Source organism: Thalassophryne amazonica, chromosome 14, assembly GCF_902500255.1.
Source record: "Thalassophryne amazonica chromosome 14, fThaAma1.1, whole genome shotgun sequence".
Lineage (NCBI taxonomy): Eukaryota > Metazoa > Chordata > Actinopteri > Batrachoidiformes > Batrachoididae > Thalassophryne > Thalassophryne amazonica.
Genome location: NC_047116.1, coordinates 89165553 through 89189844, shown reverse-complemented (window position 1 = coordinate 89189844; position 24292 = coordinate 89165553). Strand labels below are relative to the sequence as shown.

Sequence of the window (24292 nt, the reverse complement as noted above, 5' to 3'; positions counted from 1 at the left end):
GTTTTCTAATTGCTACCAAATGTCAGTGGGGTTTTGTTTGCTGCAGACAATGTGAAACCATGAATGTTGATGAAGGGGTCGGATACCTAAGCTGCTTTAATCCCTTTGACTCTCTGGCCTTTCATATGTTGTGTGTGCGTGTGCGCGAGTAGGCTTGTTGTGAAACATGGTTTCACACATCAAGGTGCACAATTTAATTGAAAGGGAAAGTGTGTCTGAACGTTTGGCTGGTTGTGTGCATGTGTGTATACGTTATAATATATGCGTCACACAAATTACTCATTTGACCGAGCTTGAGGTATGATTTTGTGAGCTTGATCACAGATTTCCATTTGACAAACTGCTTTTGTCTTTCTCCACTGCTGCTCATTCTGGGTGTTTTTATGTTCATTCATGATTTGGTGTGTTTATTTAACATTTTCCATCTCATTCCTTCGACTTTTATTCCTCAGCTGTTCTTTTCTGTTTAATCTCATCCTTCTTGTTCTCCCAGAGCAGTTCTTTATTTTTCATCTCCACCCACTCTTATTTCTTTTGTCCTGGTCCAGGTTGCTGTCAGCGGTGTTACGGGCGTCCGAAGTGGAGTCCAGAGCATCTCGAGCCAGTTTGACAGAGCTGCTGAGCCCACAGATGGGGAAAGATATCGTGTGGTTCCTCAGACGCTGGGCCAAGACGTACCTGCTGGTTGATGAGAAGCTCTATGAGCAGGTATAACTCACTGTTACAGAAACCGACACAGTCACGACCGCAGGAACATCTCGCACACAAAAAGCATTTAGAAATGCTGTTAAAGCTATATTGTCTGTCCATGTGGCATTCTTGTTGGTAATTTCCCTTACTTCACCACTTTGTCCAGAAACACCCTAAAATACTGATATTGACTCCAGACCAAATGAAAAAATTCTTCACATTTCTGAGAATATATGCATAATTACATCTAAATGTAATTATCCAAACTGATCCAAACATTTTCACCAAGACTGGTGAAATACCGTGTTTCATTTGAGGGGGCAAAATAATATATGAATATATATTTATTTTAATTTCTCAGCTCCACTTCTTAGTTTGATGGACTCAGTTCCTGGTGTGACTTGATTTTTTCCAGCAGGATTTGTGATATTAGGTTTGTATTTTGGCGAAACAACAAAAAGCTTCTCTCTCTCTCTGAGTCTGTCTCTTTGTCAAATGTAGCAAAATAAATTGTAACTTATAAATTTACACTCTTATATTTGTGTCTTTCAAATGAGAAAAATAACATGTATTGTCCATTTAATATGTTTGCCTTAACAATATGCAATTTGGGTGTGTTTACCTGAGTGCACAAAATAGTGGTAGGAGAGAGAACATGCAAATTAGTAAAAAGTAAATTTAGCACACACAATGTAATTTATAAAACCAGAAAGCTGTCAGGGGAGTGTGCTAGTGTCAGTATTTTGCTTGTTTAAAAGCGGGGTGCTGACTGACCCCTGTGTTGATTGCAGACACTCAACACCAGAAACTGCTTTTCCAGCACCTGTGCTGTGGACAGTTCCACTGACAAATAAAATGTACACAAATCTGCATAGTTGTCATTCTGTGTCCTGTCCACTCCCATTATGTGAATGTGAAGAGAAAACTCTAAAACTGGAGTTGGTACCCAAACTGAAAAGCGCTTACTTTGTACGAACATGCATTTGAAGATCGTTGCCTTAAATCAACAGTTTAATAATAATAATCATCATGATAATAGGGATAATAATAAATAAATATATTTATTTAGGATGTCCAAGCTGGTCACAGTCAGTAGATGTAAGGAATGGAAGAGAGTATATTTACAGCAGGGTATCAACACATATCAAAACCATCTTTATTTGTGCCTTGGGCTGAATCCGGGCTTGTGCCACACACTTCACACCTCCCATGAAATAGCAGACAAACCATTTTCAAAGCGCATTCATTTTTGATTTGGTAAATACTGTTTTCAGTTAAAATATGTTTGTCTTGTGCCTCGTTCAGATTGGGGTTGGCCATTCAGTGTTGCAGAATAAACAGTCCCCCCCACCCCCCACTAAAAATTGGTGTGCCCTGCCTCCGCTGCACATGCGTCATTTCAGAGCTCAGCCGCTCGTCTGAGAAAGAGTCTTCTCCACCCAACGCGATCAAATAAATTAATGTGATTTTTAACCATCAGATGACAAGGAAAAACCTCTTAAATCATTCTAAAATCAGTTTTAATCAGAAATGAGACAATACTCTGACATTTTGGAATGACTGACACGCAGTGAACGCATCAGCTAGCAGCTCGTGTAGCTGGGGCGCTCTGGTTGCTTCCTCCATCTTTTATGATGAAATAATGCTGAATTTATGTGGAAAAGATTGTTGTACAAAAGCTTCAGATATCTGTTGCTGAGATAGAGGATGATTGGAGTGCAGTTTGAAGCGGAAACGAGGTGATAATCCGTGAACTGCGGCGAATGACGCATGCGTAGTGAAGACAGGGCGGACCGATTTTTTTTTTAAGGGTGGACCATTCGGTCGGCAACACCGGCTTGCTTTCTTCTGGCCTGTCTTACACACATGTCCAAACTCACTCCAGCTCAAACTGATAGAGATGTCTGGAGATGAGAGCACGGGTGTGTTTGTGTGTTTGGATCTGGATGCGACACATGGAAGAGAACACACCAATGGATTTTTTTGGAAAACTGGGAGCATGCTGCTGTTTCCACAGAGCCCAGAGTGACACAAAAAGGCAGTATTCATTTTCAGCAGTATTCACGTTGAAGAATTATTTAGGTGATGGACTGAAGAAGAAGGAGGGCCCTTATTGTCATTGTACGTACATGAATACATACAGTGGAATTTGTCCTCTGCTTTTAACCCATCCTACTTACAGCTAGACACAATTCAACCACAAGGAGCAGTAGGCAGCCACAATCCAACGTCCAGAAACCAACACACCAGATCTAAAGACATTGGCTTGGTCAGAGGCAGAGAAAGGAGAAGACCCTCAATGAGCATGTTTTTGACATCTAATGTCAGACCTGTTGCTGCTTTTGAATTTTCACTGTTGGTCAATGACATAGCATTAATATTATAGTATTACATCTTATCTGATCTGTTCCATTTTAAATTGGGTCCATTTAGGCTTCAGCCCCTGAAACTGAGAAAAAAATGCATATGACGTTTTCCACTGTTTGGCTATTATAGCTGAAACACACCAAATCAAGATTAAAAATATGATTTAAAAATGCTTTTTTAAAGAGTGAGTACGTTCAGTATGCTACTGTTTAGGAGACATTCAGGCTTTCATTTTATTTGTTTGTTAAAGTAATTGCAGTATTTCTATTTGGTCAAATAATTTGAAATCCAACTCTCTTTTTGTAAGAGAGTCTTTCCTGTTTGCCTTTTGTTGATAACTTTGTAGGAATGTTTTTACCTTCACTTCTACAAATGGAAATGTTCTCTTTTTAAAGCTTTGTTGTGCTACCAGACAGTTTATTGAGAACTGTATTGCACAATGCAGTAGTGCTTGTTAACAAATTTCCTCCACAGTGGTATAAAGCCAGATCTTCTGAAATCCATGTCTGCCATCATCCCACAGATCAGCATGACCCTGAGCACTGCATTTGGTGCAGACACTGAGGGAGCCCAATGGATTGTGGGGTACCTTCTGGAGAAGGTGATCAGCAACCTGTCTGTGTGGAGTTCAGAACCTGACTTAGCCAATGACACTGTGGAACTGCTGGTGGCACTTGTAGAGAAGAGAGAGAGGTGAACCCCTACATGTACACACACACACACACACACACTAAGTAGAGAGGTGCCAGTCCGTGAATAATTTTATAGGTTAATAGCAGAACTTTAAAATCTGATCTCAGAGACAGGAAGCCAGCGAACCTTTAGCTGTGTCTCTTCTTCAACACACCTGAGTCAATTAATGAGGTCATTAGCAGCACTCTGGAGAACTTCACTGCATACTGAGGAGGTAATTCAGCCATTTGATTTAGGTGTGTTGGGCCAGGGACACATCTAAAAGGTACAGAACACCGGCCCTCAAGTACTGGAGATAAACACCCCTGACCTAAGATAACAGGCTAACCTCAGTTTGGGTGTTTATTAAATCATATTTTGGGGGACTGTGTGTTGGTTCTCCTAACGATTTACCTTGATATGGACAGCAAAAGTTATGAGCCACTTAGTTTATCAGTAATCATGCATTAAGTGGACCTAATTGATGAAGCTACTGACAGCTGCTAAAAATATTAACGCTGTTTTCAAACATTATATCCAACAAGTATTTCACTCATATTGCAGCTGAGACATCTTGGATGATTCATTAGGATGTTTCACCACACAGCAAGCCATATTATTCAAGGTGTTTGTAATAAAATGCTCCAAATGACAAAGACAGTCTCCACAATAGCTAGCAATCATATCTAGTGGATGCTGAGCTATGGTCAGAGTGAGAGGTGGAGGCGCTCTGCTCAGCCACTGTCACTTGAAGTGACCGCACCCACAATTATACAAACATTTATGGCTTAAGACATCTTAAACTACAACCCCAGTTCCAATGAAGTTGGGACGTTGTGTATAATGTAAATTAAAAATAGAATACAATGATTTGCAAATCCTCTTCACCCTATATTCAATAGAATACACCACAAATACAAGATATTTAATGTTCAGACTGATCAAATTTATTGTTTTTGTGCAAATATTTGCGCATTTTGAAATGATGCCTGCAACACGTTTAAAAAAGCTGGGACAGTGGTATGTTCACCACTGTGTTACATCACCTTTCCTTCCAACAACACTCAGTAAGCGTTTGGGAACTGAGGACACTAATTGTGAGTGTCATGATTGGGTATAAAAGGAGCAACCCCAAAAGGCTCAGCCGTTCACAAGCAAAGATGGGGTGAGGATCACCACTTTGTGAACAACTACGTGAAAAAAATAATTCCAACAGTTTAAGAACAATGTTTCTCAATGTTCAATTGCAAGGAATTTAGGGATTCCATCATCTACAGTCCATAACATAATCAGAAGATTCAGATAATGTGGAGAACTTTCTACACGTACGCAGCAAGGCCGAAAACCAACATTGAATGCCTGTGACCTTCGATCCCTCAGGCGGCACTGCATTAAAAACCGACATCATTGTGTAAAGGATCTTACCACGTGAGCTCAGGAACACTTCAGAAAACCATTGTCAGTTAACACAATTCGTCACTACATCTACAAGTGCAAGTTAAAACTCTATCATGCAAAGTGAAAGCCATACATCAACAACATCCAGAAATGCCGCCGCCTTGTCTGGGCCCGAGCTCATTTGAAATGGACAGACATAAAGTGGAAAAGTGTGCTGTGGTCTGATGAGTCCACATTTCAAATTGTTTTTGGAAATCATGGACATTGTCCTCTGGCCAAAGGAGGAAAAAGACCATCCAGATTGTTACCAGCGCAAAGTTCTAAAGCCAGCATCTGTGATGGTATGGAGGTGTGTTAGTGCTCATGGCATGGGCAACTTACACATCTGTGATGGCACCATCAATGCTGAAAGGTACATCCAGGTTTTGGAGCAACACATGCTGCCATCCAAGCAACGTCTTTTTCAGGGACGTCCCTGCTTATTTCAGCAAGACAATGCCAAGCCACATTCTGCACGTGTTACAACAGCGTGACTTCATAGTAAAAGAGTGCGGCTGCTAGACTGGCCTGCCTGCAGTCCAGACCTGTCGCCCATTGAAAATGTGTGGTGCATTATGAAGCGCAAAATACGACAACGGAGACCCCGGACTGTTGAACAACTGAAGTCGTACATCAAGCAAGAATGGGAAAGAATTCCACCGACAAAGCTTCAACAATTAGTGTCCTCAGTTCCCAAACGCTTATCGAGTGGTGATGTAACACAGTGGTAAACATACCGCTGTCCCTACTTTTTTGAAACATGTTGCAGGCATCCATTTCAAAATGAGCAAGTATATGCACAAAAACAAAGTTTATCAGTTTGAACATTAAATATCTTGTCTTTGTGGTGTATTCATTTGAATATAGGTTGAAGAGGATTTTCAAATCATTTTATTCTGTTTTTATTTACATTTTACACAACATCCGAACTTCATTGGAATTGGGGTTGTAAGAAGTTAGAAAACAAAGTCACCCCTGGTACAGTTGTCATAGAGGGGAAACCATCTATAGTGACTGAAACAGTTATTTTTGTTGTTGTTGTTTTGTTTTTTTTTACCATGGTGTTGACATGTTCATTTCTGCTCTAAAGTTAAAACTGGGTCCCACCAAATAATGAAGGATGAAGAAGGAGCCACGCACGGGTGTGTCACGATTATTCGAAGAATGACCCACGTTTTCATCTATCACGTATCCGCTATGAAGGTGCCACTGTGTGCCTCTCTGTACCCCGCATGTGCCACATAGCAGCCTCTAGTGAGCCACGACCACCTGTCATTACAGCCTCGAATGGCTCGCATCAGCCACACTAAGCCACGTAGTGCCATGATAGCGGCATGATAACGCCATGTTGGCGCACATTTAGGCATGAGTTTGGACCAAACCTCCAGCCCTCCCACACCTGGTCCCTTCAAAGTGTGGGTTTTCAATTCACAGATTCACAGCAGCATTTAAAGATGTCCCTTTATTTTATTTTTTTTAACGCAGTCCAAAAATAGACAACACAGCACAGCTCCACAGTTGTGCGCTGTGCGCCAGGTTGCTGTCCACCTGTAATGCACCAGACCAGCTAGACCCGAACCACGGGTTCCTGGAGAGCCGCCTCTGTGCTCCTTGCTGGCTCCGCGGCTTTCTGGCTTTTTTTCTGCAGCTTTAAACACACAAAAGTTTGTTTGTCCATTTATTTCTGCAAAATCACTCTTTTGCGCGCACGCGCTGCCATTCTTTGATGGACAGCCGCCTCTGTGCTCTTTCTAAATGGCTTCCTTTCCATCCGTGGCTTGCTGGCTTTATTTTTTCCCTGGCTTTAAACAGTCATTTTTACAACGTGATTCCACTTTTAACTTTGTGTTCGTCCGTTTATTTCTGCAAAAGCGCTCTTTTGCGTGTGGTGCCGTCCTGCATACAGAATGATGTGGCCGTTTTTTTATATACACCTGTGGATCATTTTCAATATATATACGAGGGCTGTCAATAAAGTATAGGTCATTTTTATTTTTTTCAAAAACTATATGGATTTCATTCATATGTTTTTACGTCAGACATGCTTGAACCCTCGTGCGCATGCATGAGTTTTTCCACGCCTGTTGGTGACGTCATTCGCCTGTGAGCACTCCTTGTGGGAGGAGTCGTCCAGCTGCTCGTCGGAATTCCTTTGTCTGAGAAGTTGCTGACGCTTTGTTTGATCAAAATTTTTTCTAAACCTGTGAGGCACATCGAAGTGGACACGGTTCGAAAAATTAAGCTGGTTTTCAGTGAAAATTTTAACGGCTGATGAGAGATTTTGAGGTGATACTGTCGCTTTAAGGACTTCCCACGGTGCGAGACGTCGCGCAGCGCTCTCAGGCGCCGTCGTCAGCCCGTTTCAAGCTGAAAACCTCCACATTTCAGGCTCTATTGATCCAGGACGTCGTGAGAGAACAGAGAAGTTTCAGAAGAAGTCGGTTTCAGCATTTTATCTGGATATTCCACTGTTAAAGGAGATTTTTTTAATGAAAGACGTGCGGACGGGTCCGCGCGTCGGCACAGGAAAAACACCTCCGTGTTGATAGCCATTTGTAAAATCCAGGCGGCTTTTGATGGCTTTCAGTGGAGTGAGTATATGAGAAATTGTTTAACAGCTGGACATGTTCCAACTTGTCCTTAAGGCTTCCAACGGAGGTGTTTTTCCTGTGGCGGAGCGTCGCGGCGGCTGCGAGCCGACGCTGCAATCCACCCGCACATCTTTTATTAAAAAAATCTCCTTTAACAGTGGAATATCCGGATAAAATGCTGAAACCGACTTCTTCTGAAAATTCTCTGTTCTCTCATGACGTCCTGGATCAATAGAGCCTGAAATGTGGAGGTTTTCAGCTTGAAACTGGTGGTTGGCTCTCACTGCGGTATTGTATCACTTCCTGTTCCGGAGCACAGCAGTGTTTTGCTGTATCTGTTAGCTGTTTAATCTGCGCAGTTAGATTGATCTAGTTATCTAGATTACGATTTGTTTCCCAGTGTAATCTTTACGTGCCTTAACTAAAGCACTCCTTCTGCTGAATCACCTCTAAATTATTTACACATTATTCACTTTGCGTGTTTTTAGGAATCCGCTAGCTTAGCTCTTAGCCGATTTAGCATGGCGGCTTCTCCTGTCTCTCCCGCACTTTTCTGCTCTGGGTGTGAAATGTTTAGTTATTCCTCGGCCTCCTTTAGCAGTAATGGTACTTGTAATAAGTGTAGCTTATTCGTAGCTTTGGAGGCCAGGCTGGGCGAATTGGAGACTCGGCTCCGCACCGTGGAAAATTCTACAGCTAGCCAGGCCCCTGTAGTCGGTGCGGACCAAGGTAGCTTAGCTGCCGTTAGTTACCCCCTGGCAGATCCCGAGCAGCCGGGAAAGCAGGCCGAGTGGGTGACTGTGAGGAGGAAGCGTAGCCCTAAACAGAAGCCCCGTGTACACCGCCAACCCGTTCACATCTCTAACCGTTTTTCCCCACTCGACGACACACCCGCCGAGGTCAATTGTCTTCCGGGGGCCAGAGCAGGTGACATTGAAGGAAATTTGAAACTGCTGGCTAAGGCTAAGCGTAAATTTGGTAAGATTGTAATTCACGTCGGCAGTAATGACACCCGGTTACGCCAATCGGAGGTCACTAAAATTAACATTAAATCGGTGTGTAACTTTGCAAAAACAATGTCGGACTCTGTAGTTTTCTCTAGGCCCCTCCCCAATCAGACCGGGAGTGACATGTTTAGCCGCATGTTCTCCTTGAATTGCTGGCTGTCTGAGTGGTGTCCAAAAAATGAGGTGGGCAAAGCTTCTGGGGAAAACCTGGTCTTGTTAGGAGAGACGGCATCCATCCCACTTTGGATGGAGCAGCTCTCATTTCTAGAAATCTGGCCAATTTTCTTAAATCCTCCAAACCGTGACTATCCAGGGTTGGGACCAGGAAGCAGAGTTGTAGTCTTACACACCTCTCTGCAGCTTCTCTCCCCCTGCCATCCCCTCATTACCCCATCCCCGTAGAGACGGTGCCTGCTCCCAGACTACCAATAACCAGCAAAAATCTATTTAAGCATAAAAATTCAAAAAGAAAAAATAATATAGCACCTTCAACTGCACCACAGACTAAAACAGTTAAATGTGGTCTATTAAACATTAGGTCTCTCTCTTCTAAGTCCCTGTTGGTAAATGATATAATAATTGACCAACATATTGATTTATTCTGCCTTACAGAAACCTGGTTACAGCAGGATGAATATGTTAGTTTAAATGAGTCAGCACCCCCGAGTCACACTAACTGTCAGAATGCTCGTAGCATGGGCCGGGGCGGAGGATTAGCAGCAATCTTCCATTCCAGCTTATTAATTAATCAAAAACCCAGACAGAGCTTTAATTCATTTGAAAGCTTGACTCTTAGTCTTGTCCATCCAAATTGGAAGTCCCAAAAACCAGTTTTATTTGTTATTATCTATCGTCCACCTGGTCGTTACTGTGAGTTTCTCTGTGAATTTTCAGACCTTTTGTCTGACTTAGTGCTTAGCTCAGATAAGATAATTATAGTGGGCGATTTTAACATCCACACAGATGCTGAGAATGACAGCCTCAACACTGCATTTAATCTATTATTAGACTCTATTGGCTTTGCTCAAAAAGTAAATGAGTCCACCCACCACTTTAATCATATCTTAGATCTTGTTCTGACTTATGGTATGGAAATAGAAGACTTAACAGTATTCCCTGAAAACTCCCTTCTGTCTGATCATTTCTTAATAACATTTACATTTACTCTGATGGACTACCCAGCAGTGGGGAATAAGTTTCATTACACTAGAAGTCTTTCAGAAAGCGCTGTAACTAGGTTTAAGGATATGATTCCTTCTTTATGTTCTCTAATGCCATATACCAACACAGTGCAGAGTAGCTACCTAAACTCTGTAAGTGAGATAGAGTATCTCGTCAATAGTTTTACATCCTCATTGAAGACAACTTTGGATGCTGTAGCTCCTCTGAAAAAGAGAGCTTTAAATCAGAAGTGCCTGACTCCGTGGTATAACTCACAAACTCGTAGCTTAAAGCAGATAACCCGTAAGTTGGAGAGGAAATGGCATCTCACTAATTTAGAAGATCTTCACTTAGCCTGGAAAAAGAGTCTGTTGCTCTATAAAAAAAGCCCTCCGTAAAGCTAGGACATCTTTCTACTCATCACTAATTGAAGAAAATAAGAACAAACCCAGGTTTCTTTTCAGCACTGTAGCCAGGCTGACAAAGAGTCAGTATTCCATTAACTTTAACTAGTAATGACTTCATGACTTTCTTTGCTAACAAAATTTTAACTATTAGAGAAAAAATTACTCATAACCATCCCAAAGACGTATCGTTATCTTTGGCTGCTTTCAGTGATGCCGGTATTTGGTTAGACTCTTTCTCTCCGATTGTTCTGTCTGAGTTATTTTCATTAGTTACTTCATCCAAACCATCAACATGTTTATTAGACCCCATTCCTACCAGGCTGCTCAAGGAAGCCCTACCATTATTTAATGCTTCGATCTTAAATATGATCAATCTATCTTTGTTAGTTGGCTATGTACCACAGGCTTTTAAGGTGGCAGTAATTAAACCATTACTTAAAAAGCCATCACTTGACCCAGCTATCTTAGCTAATTATAGGCCAATCTCCAACCTTCCTTTTCTCTCAAAAATTCTTGAAAGGGTAGTTGTAAAACAGCTAACTGATCATCTGCAGAGGAATGGTCTATTTGAAGAGTTTCAGTCAGGTTTTAGAATTCATCATAGTACAGAAACAGCATTAGTGAAGGTTACAAATGATCTTCTTATGGCCTCGGACAGTGGACTCATCTCTGTGCTTGTTCTGTTAGACCTCAGTGCTGCTTTTGATACTGTTGACCATAAAATTTTATTACAGAGATTAGAGCATGCCATAGGTATTAAAGGCACTGCGCTGCGGTGGTTTGAATCATATTTGTTTAATAGATTACAATTTGTTCATGTAAATGGGGAATCTTCTTCACAGACTAAAGTTAATTATGGAGTTCCACAAGGTTCTGTGCTAGGACCAATTTTATTCACTTTATACATGCTTCCCTTAGGCAGTATTATTAGACGGTATTGCTTAAATTTTCATTGTTACGCAGATGATACCCAGCTTTATCTATCCATGAAGCCAGAGGACACACACCAATTAGCTAAACTGCAGGATTGTCTTACAGACATAAAGACATGGATGACCTCTAATTTCCTGCTTTTAAACTCAGATAAAACTGAAGTTATTGTACTTGGCCCCACAAATCTTAGAAACATGGTGTCTAACCAGATCCTTACTCTGGATGGCATTACCCTGAGCTCTAGTAATACTGTGAGAAATCTTGGAGTCATTTTTGATCAGGATATGTCATTCAAAGCGCATATTAAACAAATATGTAGGACTGCTTTTTTGCATTTACGCAATATCTCTAAAATCAGAAAGGTCTTGTCTGAGTGATGCTGAAAAACTAATTCATGCATTTATTTCCTCTAGGCTGGACTATTGTAATTCATTATTATCAGGTTGTCCTAAAAGTTCCCTAAAAAGCCTTCAGTTAATTCAAAATGCTGCAGCTAGAGTACTGACGGGGACTAGAAGGAGAGAGCATATCTCACCCATATTGGCCTCTCTTCATTGGCTTCCTGTTAATTCTAGAATAGAATTTAAAATTCTTCTTCTTACTTATAAGGTTTTGAATAATCAGGTCCCATCTTATCTTAGGGACCTCGTAGTACCATATCACCCCAATAGAGCGCTTCGCTCTCAGACTGCAGGCTTACTTGTAGTTCCTAGGGTTTGTAAGAGTAGAATGGGAGGCAGAGCCTTCAGCTTTCAGGCTCCTCTCCTGTGGAACCAGCTCCCAATTCAGATCAGGGAGACAGACACCCTCTCTACTTTTAAGATTAGGCTTAAAACTTTCCTTTTTGCTAAAGCTTATAGTTAGGGCTGGATCAGGTGACCCTGAACCATCCTTTAGTTATGCTGCTATAGACGTAGACTGCTGGGGGGTTCCCATGATGCATTGTTTCTTTCTCTTTTTGCTCTGTATGCACCACTCTGCATTTAATCATTAGTGATCGATCTCTGCTCCCCTCCACAGCATGTCTTTTTCCTGGTTCTCTCCCTCAGCCCCAACCAGTCCCAGCAGAAGACTGCCCCTCCTTGAGCCTGGTTCTGCTGGAGGTTTCTTCCTGTTAAAAGGGAGTTTTTCCTTCCCACTGTAGCCAAGTGCTTGCTCACAGGGGGTCGTTTTGACCGTTGGGGTTTTACATAATTATTGTATGGCCTTGCCTTACAATATAAAGCGCCTTGGGGCAACTGTTTGTTGTGATTTGGCGCTATATAAAAAAAATTGATTGATTGATTGATTGTCGACGGCGCCTGAGAGCGCTGCGCGACGTCTCGCACCGTGGGAAGTCCTTAAAGCGACAGTATCAACTCAAAATCTCTCATCAGCCGTTACAATTTTCACTGAAACCAGCTTAATTTTTCGAACCGTGTCCACTTCGATGTGCCTCACAGGTTTAGAAAAAATTTTGATCAAACAAAGCGCCAGTCTCTCAGCAACTTCTCAGACAAAGAAATTCCCACGACGAGGGGCTGGACGACTCCTCCCACAAGGAGTGCTCACAGGCGAATGACGTCACCGACAGGCGTGGAAAAACTCACGCATGCGCACGAGGGTTCAAGCATGTCTGACGTAAAAACATATGAATGAAATCCATATAGTTTTTGAAAAAAATAAAAAGGACCTATACTTTATTGACAGCACTCGTATATTTCTTTATTTCTTCCGCAGCTTACAAGTCACCATGATACAACTTTTAACTTTGTGTTATGTCTTCAAAATCGGTCTTTTGCGCGCTCTCCACCTGTGTTGCTGCACAGCTCTTAGCTGCTACACTGGAGTTATTATCTTCCATGGCTTTAAACACACATCCACTTTCACACAGTCACCCAAATTTTAACCTTGTATTCGTCCAATATTGACTGAAAAGTCACTCTTTTGTGAGCTGGCGTTCTGCCTAAATGCTCATTTGAAGCGTGATGAGTCACTGCCTCAGTGCGTCAGTGCGCACACACAGCGGAGGTCATGTGATCCATTAACAAGATATTAAATCAACATACTTTTACATACAACAGACATCAACATACAGACATACCTTTACTGCTAGGAACCGTTTTATCAAGCTATAAAAAACATTAAAAGTAATTACCTTAAGCTGTTCAAAATATATTCCACATGAAGCAGGAAAGAGAGGAAAAAAAGGCGTCCAGATGAAACAGTCCTCTGTGATTCCACAAGTGATTAGAGGTGTTTTCAGCATCCAAGGTTTGACAGAAAATGATAATCCGCTACAAAATAATTATTTTATATAGAGTCCAGCGCACAGAGCAGGTGGAATTGTGTGCACAAGAGGAGAGCTGTTCCAAAAATAGCCTCTCAGGTTCTGCGAAGGTGCCAGGCGCACGGATAATGGACTTTTAGCAAACTCGTAAGCATCACGCAAATGCCTCTAAGCCGTCACAGTACCTGGAACACAAACTGCGCCACGCTGTTGTTGCTAAATTTTGAACTTCTTGAAATTAGTGCCATGCTCAGAGAGGAGCCTTGTTAACTGACGATAAACGATAGTTGAAGAAACCCTCTCGCAGCAAAGAAAACATGCTGTGTGGCTCCTTGTTCATCCTTCATTATTTGGTGGGACCCAGGCTTTAGGCATTTTAACGTGGACTCCCATGGATATGTCCTCTGTTTTAGAGCCAGCCTCAAGCAGCCAGTCAAGGAACTGCAACTTTTTTGTCTTCTAGAAGGCCTTCATCTGAGTTCATCGAAGTTTACCGCTAGGATGAAACTAATACTCTAGTGCAACATATAAGGCCTGATTTACTGAAACCCTATATGATGAGTACTAAATTGTGTGGGCATTCAAAAATTTGAAACCTTGTGATGGTGAATGTTTTGTGAGTGATTTACTAAGAATAATTGTGTAAATCACAGTTAACGTAACATGGCGAAGAGAGCAATAAATTCTACCAACCAGTTGCAGCTATGCGCAAAACAAGACAAACACAATGATCACAAACTTTGGACAGACTCATCTTTAAGTGGCAGAATTGAAGCTGTACTAGGAACATTCTTCAGGCCATGATGGTCTCTAACAGATTCTTCTTTGTGTCCAGGGCAAACATTGTGGTGCAGTGTGAGAGCTGGTGGAACCTGGCGAAGCAGTTTGCCAGCCGTAGCCCCCCTCTCCATCTACTGTCCAGCTCTGTGCAGAGGTCTCTAATGAAGGCTCTGGTCCTGGGAGGCTTCGCGCACATGGACTCTGACACCAAGCAGCAGTACTGGGCTGAGGTGAGGCACTCGTACCTCTATACAAAAATAACTACACACCGAGTGGTGATTGCACATCATTTCATATCCTCCCTCCCCCCACTGTTTTATCAAACAACAAAATACAGTATATAGTTATACAGCTTCATGAAGAAGAGGTATATAGAGGAGGATTTTCTGTCACTAAAACATCAAATCTAGGCTTGCTTCTCAGATGTACCTTCTGGCAAATTGTAGCTGAACTTTCAGGTCTTCTTTTTAAGGAAACCCTCCTCTGTACCACTTCATCATGAAGCTGTATAACTGAGGATACAAAATACAAAATATGCACTATGGACAATTTCTCCAGTCACAGCCACAGAAGCCTATAACTTCTTCTGGGTTGTCTGGGTGTCTTGGTGGCTTTCCTCACTCTTCTCCTTCTTAGACACTCAATTTTTGAGAACTGTCCACACAGATTTACCTCAGAGTGCCATACATATTCAGTGACTTGGAAATGTTCATGTATCCATCCCCTGACTTGTCTGAAAAAAAACTGGCAGTAAAACTGATTATTTATAGGTATTATACCAAAGTGTCCCATTACTTATGCGACCCATCACCTTGGCTTTTATATTTTTAATTAATTTATATCAAGTTGGAGAGATTTCTTTCAGTTTGAGTTTAAAGAAGATACATTTTCAAAATTATTATATTGAATAGCCTGATTTACTTTTTGTATTTGAAATACCATAAATTAAAATGTGAGCAATGTGAAGCAACCCGATACTTTTGGAGGGCACTGTAACTGAGTCACTACAGTATATGAATGTAGAAATGCAGAACATACTGAGGCTTCTGCTCTGACACCATTGTCACACCAAATTGTGTTACTGGGTTATGTTGTTTGCACCATATTTGGTCATAAAGGTTGTTCTTTGTGAGTTGGAAGCTTGTCTGTTCCAACTTGTCTGCAGTGATTGGATTGAGTCTCAACCTTAATGATTGGATTACCTTTTCACCTGTCACACATGTCGAAAAACCATCATACTGGTCCTTACAACAGAATTCTGTTGCAGGCAGCAGCACATGTAAGATACGCCCATTTTTCATTGTTGACGAACCAGACAAGTTACTTAAATGAAAGACAAAGCAGAATTTTTGAGTTTCGCACATTGTTATATTCAGCGGGAAGCTTTAATTCTGATGGTTGCTTAAAATGTCAACTTTTTGTGAAGTTATGGCATATTCCCTGTCTGCAATTTCAAGTTATTCACCTTTACTTGATTAAAATTGAATGACTGTGCGCTTAAATAATCCAACTCTCAATGTCCGTCTTTCCCCATAATTTGTTCTTCTCACTACAGTCAGCAGTAAAAGTTGACTTTAACTTTTGATGGCAAGTTCCACCATGGTGTGCAGTTACTGTGCTCCCAGCCAGCGTCAGATTAAATTTACATCCTCTAATTGAGAACAGTCTGCTGCTATCACCTTACTCACTGCCTGTGACTCAATAAAACAGACACTTTGCTAAATATTCTGAGGTTTTGCTTCTGTTTTGGCTTTAGTTTGGAGTGTAGTCTTGCATTTGTGAATGAACACTGTTCATGATCTTCAAGTGACTTGTTAAACTCTTGTAACCTGTAAACACTGAGTCCTAAAACAAGATAAAATAAGATGCTCGAGTAAGTAATAGGAAAGGAATGCACCGAGGTCTTTCATCCACTCAGGAGCTGCCAGGTAATTTGCAAGTTTCTCCATAGACCCCTGCTGAGCACTGCATTTTAACTTCTTCCGGTGGGGTCCCTTTTCTTTGTCTTTCCCCTTTACCATTTCTTCCTTCTTTCTGTCCAAAATCCCAACTTTTTAAACACAAGAAAACCGTCCTTGCTTCATGTCACTCTGTAACTCTGTCCGAGTGACAGATCAGCGTCACTGTCCCTACATGCAGCGTGGCACAAAAATATCTGCGCAAGCTTACTTACCTCTGGCTGTCATGACAGTATGTGTACATGGCTTGATTGAGACTGGCTGATACTCTGTGGACAGAATTCCGTGTTTCTGCCCCGATACCTCAATCAGTATCTGTAGATCTATGCAGGACAGTTACTAATAAAATCCATTTCATGCCAATAGTTGATAATAAAACTGATAATCTGAAGTAATCGATGTTGGTTTGCTGGATGTTGCCCTTGTTGTGGCTTCTTATTACCATCAGAATGGTTGTGGAGTAACATCACTGTTCTCTGACCAGTCGTGGACATCCCTGTACAAAAATGTGGAAATACGTGTCAGTTTCCCCAACCTGAGTACAATAAGTGCTGGGTTTTATTTCTTGAAATTTGCAGTTTTGTATTGTTTTTCGATCTAGTTTAGTCTCTTCTGTAAAACGTGAATGTTATAGCTTTAAAAGGTTGTCATTTATCTGAAGCGTGCTTTTCAAATTAAAGAGCCTGCTGCCTAAAGTCGAAGCCGGGGATGACGATTGATGAGCTGTTGTCGATTATATTCCCCGGTGTGGTTAACATGATCCTTGCAGGGATCCTGGAGGTCTTTGGCTTAATAAGCTGACAGTAGTAAATGGGGGTGCAAAGCCACAGTGACTCCAGAATAATTATGGGATGTGTATGAGTGAGACACCAGCTGTCCGCTCCTCCAGCTGCTCCATCCAAACTCCTATGGCCCTGTCAGAGAAGACTCACACACAGCTGATCAAATCCTCCTCTGTTTCATCCCTGCATTCCTCCTCTTTACTTACATGCCTTGAGAAATTAATGTGAGCGCTTACTCAAATAACCATCTATGTTTTGACACATTTGTTACAACTGAGTTCAAATAACCCCATTAAGGGAAAACTGCAACCTACAGTGCTGTCCAAAAGTATTGAAACACTTGGTATTTTACACTTTTTAATTTGTCATTTCAAAAATAAAAATATCTAAAGTTATTTTATTTAAACTCAATCTGAAAGTAAATCTCTGCAACTTGATATAAATTAATTAAAATTATAAAATGGGTTGAAGATGATGGGTTGCATAAGTAATAAAATGCTTTGGTATAATACATGTAAATAATTAAGTCAGGGGATGGATACATGAACATTTACAAGACACTGAATATGTCTTGGATTTTATTTACGTCAGTTATGAAAAAATACAAATTGTATGGCACTCTGTGGTAAATGTATGTGGAGGAGACCGTTCTCAAAAACTGAGTGATTGTGCAAGAAGGAGAAGAGTGAGGAAAGCCACCAAGGCACCCAGAAGAAGTTATAGACCTCTGTGGCTATGATTGGAGAAATTGTGCACAGTGCATGTTTTGCATTTTGTATCCCCAGTTATACAGCTTCATGTTGAAGTGGTATAGAGGAGGTTTTTCTTTCACCAAAACATCAAATCGAGACTTGCATCTCAGCTGTACCTTCTGGCAAATTGGAGGTGAATTTTCAGGTCTTCTTTTTATGAAAATCCTGTAACGTAAGATGGGTCACAGGTGATCTCAAAATATCACACATGGGCACACGCATGTCCTCCTGCAGTCTGCATGACGGCAATGAAGGAAAAGACAATGTACACAATATAAATATCTCCTCTTCTTTACAGTAAGTTGTAATTTTGCAACATGTTACAAAAATAAGGCTACATTATAATACAGGGGTGGGCAAATAATTTTTACAAGGGGCCACATAGGGAACCTGAATTATGTCCGAGGGCCACACCATTGATAACTCGGCTGTCTCCCATTACAAATTTTACAAAAAATGACCTATTTAATAGCTTTTATAGGTAAGTTTTATTATTGTAATAATATGTAAATATTTAAATACACCTAAATAAACCTCTCTAATGATTTGCAACACACAAGCTTGACATTTTTAATATATGTAATAATAATCACAGACCTCATGAGGGCCGGACAGAGACATGCAAAGGGCCGCATGTGGCCCCCCGGCCGCAGTTTGCCCAGGTCTGTTATAATGCCTGGATTCCACTGGAAACTAAATTTTCTCAGTTTTGTGAAATTTGAAAGTTTATTTTTTCTTTTATTATTGGACTTTGTTTTTTTTCTTGGAAAAGCCTTTTATAAAGAAGCACATTCATAACAATAATAACAAATGCATGAATAATTTCTGTTGGTGTATATAATTTCCACTGAAGTATAAGCCACAGAACATCCCACACTAGTGTAAAAAAAAGGAAAAAAAAAAACAGCGTTAACAAAACAAAAATAGCCACTTATTCTCCAAATGAGGATAAGAAGGATACAAATTGTTCCCTGTGACAGCCATCTCATGTGATGCAAAAGCTTCCAAGTCTTAAAATAACTTGATTTCTCTGTATCTCTATCTCGCTTTCTAACTCTCTGTCTGCTCTCCATCACACAGGTGCTGCATCCTCTTCAGCAACGTTTCCTCAACCTCATCAACCAGGAGAACTTCACCCAGATCAGCCAAGAGGAACCCGTCAAACAAGAAATCACCACCACGTTGGAGGCATTGTGCGGGATTGCAGAGGCAACTCAGATTGACAATGTGGCCTCGCTTTTTTCTTTTCTCATGGACTTCCTGTCCAGTTGCATTGGCCTCATGGAGGTAAGAGCAGGATTAAAATATTCCTCCCTACATGCATAAACCTCAGTGCCTTCAAATGATCTGATACTCCACTTTAAATTTAAATTTAAAATGATACGTATGATTTAGGATGACTTACCCTGTCTGTCCATCCTTCTGTTCTTGGATCTTGAAACCACAACTCCTCCTTAACTGGTTGGTGGATTTTACTGACTACACCATTTGAATCCATCTTCTGTGAGGGATAATTGGGCTTTTATAGATATTTGATGCTCCATGCTGACTTTGTAACTGCAGCTTTTCAGAAGATGCTTTGTGGATTTCATTCAAAACTTCACACCCAGTGGCAGCACACCATGTGCACATGTGCATGAAAGAAAGTACTTCTGACCTGGTGTCTTAAAATGCATTATACGTATTTGTACAACGCTTGACCCGTTTGTTAATTAATTGTGATCTTTTGATTCTTTGTCCATTTATTTTGTTTCCCTCTCTCTTAGACAGTCACTGAATGTGTTGTCAGTGTGCATCAGTTAAAACGTTAATGTGTAATACTGAACCCTGACATCATAACTGTATGTTGGGGTGTTCTGTAATGCCTGCTGGATCACACCCAAGTTGGATACAGTACAGAGCAGTAAAACAATTCTTGGCAGCAAGACGGAGATTATAACAATTTACAGGCCAGGCATTAGTTCTCTCTCTCTCACACAAACACACAAACACACACATATATATGTATATATATATATATGTATATATATGTATATATATATATGTGTGTGTGTATGTATATATGTATATACACACACCTTGTAACTCAAAAAGTAATTTGAAACTAAGTTTATGATCATGAAAAGATCTTTTTTTTTTTTTGCTTCTAATGGTGAAATGTAAATCACTGCTGCTGCTGTAAGTAGAATTAAAGGAGCAAGAGTGCACAATCATGCCATTTTTACCTTGTAAAAGAAACATAAAGGTGCTACGGTGGATTAGTGGTTAGCACTGTTACCTCACAGCAAGAAGGTTCTAGGATCGCTCCCCATCTAGTGCTTTCTTTGTGCATATTGTCCACGTATCTTTGTGGGTTCCTCTGGGCACTCTGGTTTCCTCACACAATCAAAAAACATGCACCAGCTTTGACCTACTCGGCTTACCGTAGTTCGTGTCCAAGAAAGTGAAAACACTTATTTCCATTGTGGTCCATTTAAAAATCAAATGAAAAAATAGATGTAATAGTAAAATAAAATAATAATAATGATAATAATAGTGTGTATATGATAACAACAACTTAATTTACAAATACATTAAGACAGTAAATTAACATTAAAACAAATTTCATAATTAACAGGAAAGAAAAGGCTAGAGTTCTAAAAATTGAGATTGAAGATTCTAAAAACATTTTGAACTCACACACCATTCCAACTCATTATACGAGGTCTGTGAGAAAAGTATCCGACCTTTTTATTTTTTTCAAAAACTATATGGATTTGAATCGTGTGCGCTTGCATCAGACAAGCTTGAACCTTCGTGCGCATGCGTGAGTTTTTTCACGGCTGTCGGTTGCATCATTCGCCTGTGGGCAGGCTTTGAGTGAGCACTGGTCCACCCCCCTTGTCGGATTTTTATTGTCAGGGAAATGGCTGAGAGGCTGCCGGTTTGCTCCATGAAATTTTTTTCAGAAACTGTTCGAGACAGCCAGTTGGAAACCATTCCAAAGATTCAGATGGATTTCGGTGAAGATTCTATCGGTATCACACCGATTAAGGACCATTAAAACTGGATTAAAAACGGCCCACGGCGGCGGACGGCGCACCGCGCCCCGAGCGGCCATCGACAGGCTGGAACGAGCAGATCACTTCCAAGTTTAAGGCTCTGTTGATGCAGGACGTCGTGTGACTAGCAGAGAAGTTTCAGAAGAGGTCGGGATCAGCACTTTATCGGCACATTCCACTGTTAAAGGAGATTTTGTAATGAAAGACGTGCGGACGGATTGGAATACTCACTCGACTGAAAAGCCACCGAAAGCCGTCTGAATTTTACGAATGGTTTCCAACACGGAGGTGTTGTTTGTCCTGCGCCATGAGCAGCTGCGTCGCGACGCGCGAATCCGTCCATATGTATGTATATATGCATATGTATGTGTGTATGTATGTATGTATGTATGTATGTACGAGGTCTGTCAATACAGTATAGGTCCTTTTTATTTTTTTCAAAAACTATATGGATTTCATTCATATGTTTTTATGTCAGACATGCTTGAACCCTCGTGCGCATGCGTGAGTTTTTCCACGCCTGTCGGTGACGTCATTCGCCTGTGAGCACTCCTTGTGGGAGGAGTCGTCCAGCCCCTCGTCGGAATTCCTTTGTCTGAGAGGTTGCTCAGAGACTGATGCTTTGTTTGATCAAACTTTTTTCTAAACCTGTGAGGCACATCGAAGTGGACACGGTTCGAAAAATTAAGCTGGTTTTCAGTGAAAATTTTAATGGCTGATGAGAGATTTTGAGGTGATACTGTCGCTTTAAGGACTTCCCACGGAGCGGGACGTCGCGCAGCGTTCCCAGGCGCCGTCGTCAGCCTGTTTCAAGCTGAAAACCTCCACATTTCAGGCTCTATTGATCCAGGACGTCGTGAGAGAACAGAGAAGTTTCAGAAGAAGTCGGTTTCAGCATTTTATCCCGATATTCCACTGTTAAAGGAGTTTTTTTTTTAATGAAAGACGTTCTGTTTTTCATACAGTATGATCAAAGGACATCATAAATGCCCGTAGTCTAAGAATAATCCATGTATATATGTATGTATACATATATATGTATGTGTATATGTATGTGTATATGTACACTCAACAAAAATATAAACGCAACACTTTTGGTTTTGCTCCCATTTTCTATGAGATGAACTCAAAGATCTAAAACTTTTTCCACATACACAATATCACCATTTCCCTCAAATATTGTTCACAAACCAGTCTAAATCTGTGATAATGAGCACTTCTCCTTTGCTGAGATAATCCATCCCACCTCACAGGTGTGCCATACCAAGATGCTGATTAGACACCATGATTAGTGCACAGGTGTGCCTTAGACTGTCCACAATAAAAGGCCACTCTGAAAGGTGCAGTTTTGTTTTATTGGGGGGGGGGGATACCAGTCAGTATCTGGTGTGACCACCATTTGCCTCATGCAGTGCAACACATCTCCTTCACATAGAGTTGATCAGGTTGTCAATTGTGGCCTGTGGAATGTTGGGCCACTCCTCTTCAATGGCTGTGCAAAGTTGCTGGATATTGGCAGGAACTGGTACACGCTATCGTATACGCCGGTCCAGAGCATCCCAAACATGCTCAATGGGTGACATGTCCGGTGAGTATGCCGGCCATGCAAGAACTGGGACATTTTCAGCTTCCAAGAATTGATCCTTGCAGCATGGGGCCGTGCATTATCCTGCTGCAACATGAGGTGATGTTCTTGGATGTATGGCACAACAATGGGCCTCAGGATCTCGTCACGGTATCTCTGTGCATTCAAAATGCCATCAATAAAATGCACCTGTGTTCTTCGTCCATAACAGACGCCTGCCCATACCATAACCTCACCGCCACCATGGGCCACTCGAGCCACAACATTGACATCAGAAAACCGCTCACCCACATGACGCCACACACACTGTCTGCCATCTGCCCTGGACAGTGTGAACCAGGATTCATCCGTGAAGAGAACACCTCTCCAACATGCCAAACGCCAGCGAATGTGAACATTTGCCCACTCAAGTCGGTTACGATGACTAACTGGAGTCAGGTCGAGACCCCGATGAGGACGACGAGCATGCAGATGAGCTTCCCTGAGACGGTTTCTGACAGTTTGTGCAGAAATTCTTTGGTTATGCAAACCGATTGTTTCAGCAGCTGTCCGAGTGGCTGGTCTCAGACGATCTTGGAGGTGAACATGCTGGATGTGGAGGTCCTGGGCTGGTGTGGTTACACGTGGTCTGCGGTTGTGAGGCTGGTTGGATGTACAGCCAAATTCTCTGAAACGCCTTTGGAGACGGCTTATGGTAGAGAAATGAACATTCAGTACACGAGCAACAGCTCTGGTTGACATTCCTGCTGTCAGCATGCCAATTGCACGCTCCCTCAAATCTTGCGACATCTGTGGCATTGTGCTGTGTGATAAAACTGCACCTTTCAGAGTGGCCTTTTATTGTGGGCAGTCTAAGGCACACCTGTGCACTAATGGTGTTTAATCAGCATCTTGATATGGCACACCTGTGAGGTGGGATGGATTATCTCAGCAAAGGAGAAGTGCTCACTATCACAGATTTAGACTGGTTTGTGAACAATATTTGAGGGAAATGGTGATATTGTGTATGTGGAAAAAGTTTTAGATCTTTGAGTTCATCTCATACAAAATGGGAGCAAAACCAAAAGTGTTGCATTTATATTTTTGTTGAGTGTACATACACATACATACATATACATACATACATATACACATATAAACATTACATATACATACATACATACTCAACAAAAATATAAACGCAACACTTTTGGTTTTGCTCCCATTTTGTATGAGATGAACTCAAAGATCTAAAACTTTTTCCACATACACAATATCACCATTTCCCTCAAATATTGTTCACAAACCAGTCTAAATCTGATAGTGAGCACTTCTCCTTTGCTGAGATAATCCATCCCACCTCACAGGTGTGCCATATCAAGATACTGATTAGACACCATGATTAGTGCACAAGTGTGCCTTAGACTGCCCACAATAAAAGGCCACTCTGAAAGATGCAGTTTTATCACACAGCACAATGCCACAGATGTCGCAAGATTTGAGGGAGCGTGCAATTGGCATGCTGACAGCAGGAATGTCAACCAGAGCTGTTGCTCGTGTATTGAATGTTCATTTCTCTACCATAAGCCGTCTCCAAAGGCGTTTCAGAGAATTTGGCAGTACATCCAACCAGCCTCACAACCGCAGACCACGTGTAACCACACCAGCCCAGGACCTCCATGTCCAGCATGTTCACCTCCAAGATCGTCTGAGACCAGCCACTCGGACAGCTGCTGAAACAATCGTTTTGCCTAACCAAAGAATTTCTGCACAAACTGTCAGACACCGTCTCAGGGAAGCTCATCTGCATGTTCGTCGTCCTCATCGGGGTCTCGACCTGACTCCAGTTCGTCGTCGTAACCGACTTGAGTGGGCAAATGC

At 41.5% G+C, this 24292-nt stretch overlaps 1 protein-coding gene across 1 annotated transcript in view; it reads left to right on the top strand.

The window, feature by feature from the left end:
* xpo4 (exportin 4) overlaps window positions 1-24292 on the top strand; it is a 151850-nt gene that overhangs the window by 106166 nt on the left and 21392 nt on the right. The window contains exons 14-17 of the mRNA XM_034186115.1: window positions 549-708; window positions 3581-3750; window positions 14370-14544; window positions 18887-19093. Of these exons, the coding sequence (XP_034042006.1) occupies window positions 549-708; window positions 3581-3750; window positions 14370-14544; window positions 18887-19093 (712 nt within the window). The remainder of the gene's footprint in view (window positions 1-548; window positions 709-3580; window positions 3751-14369; window positions 14545-18886; window positions 19094-24292) is intronic.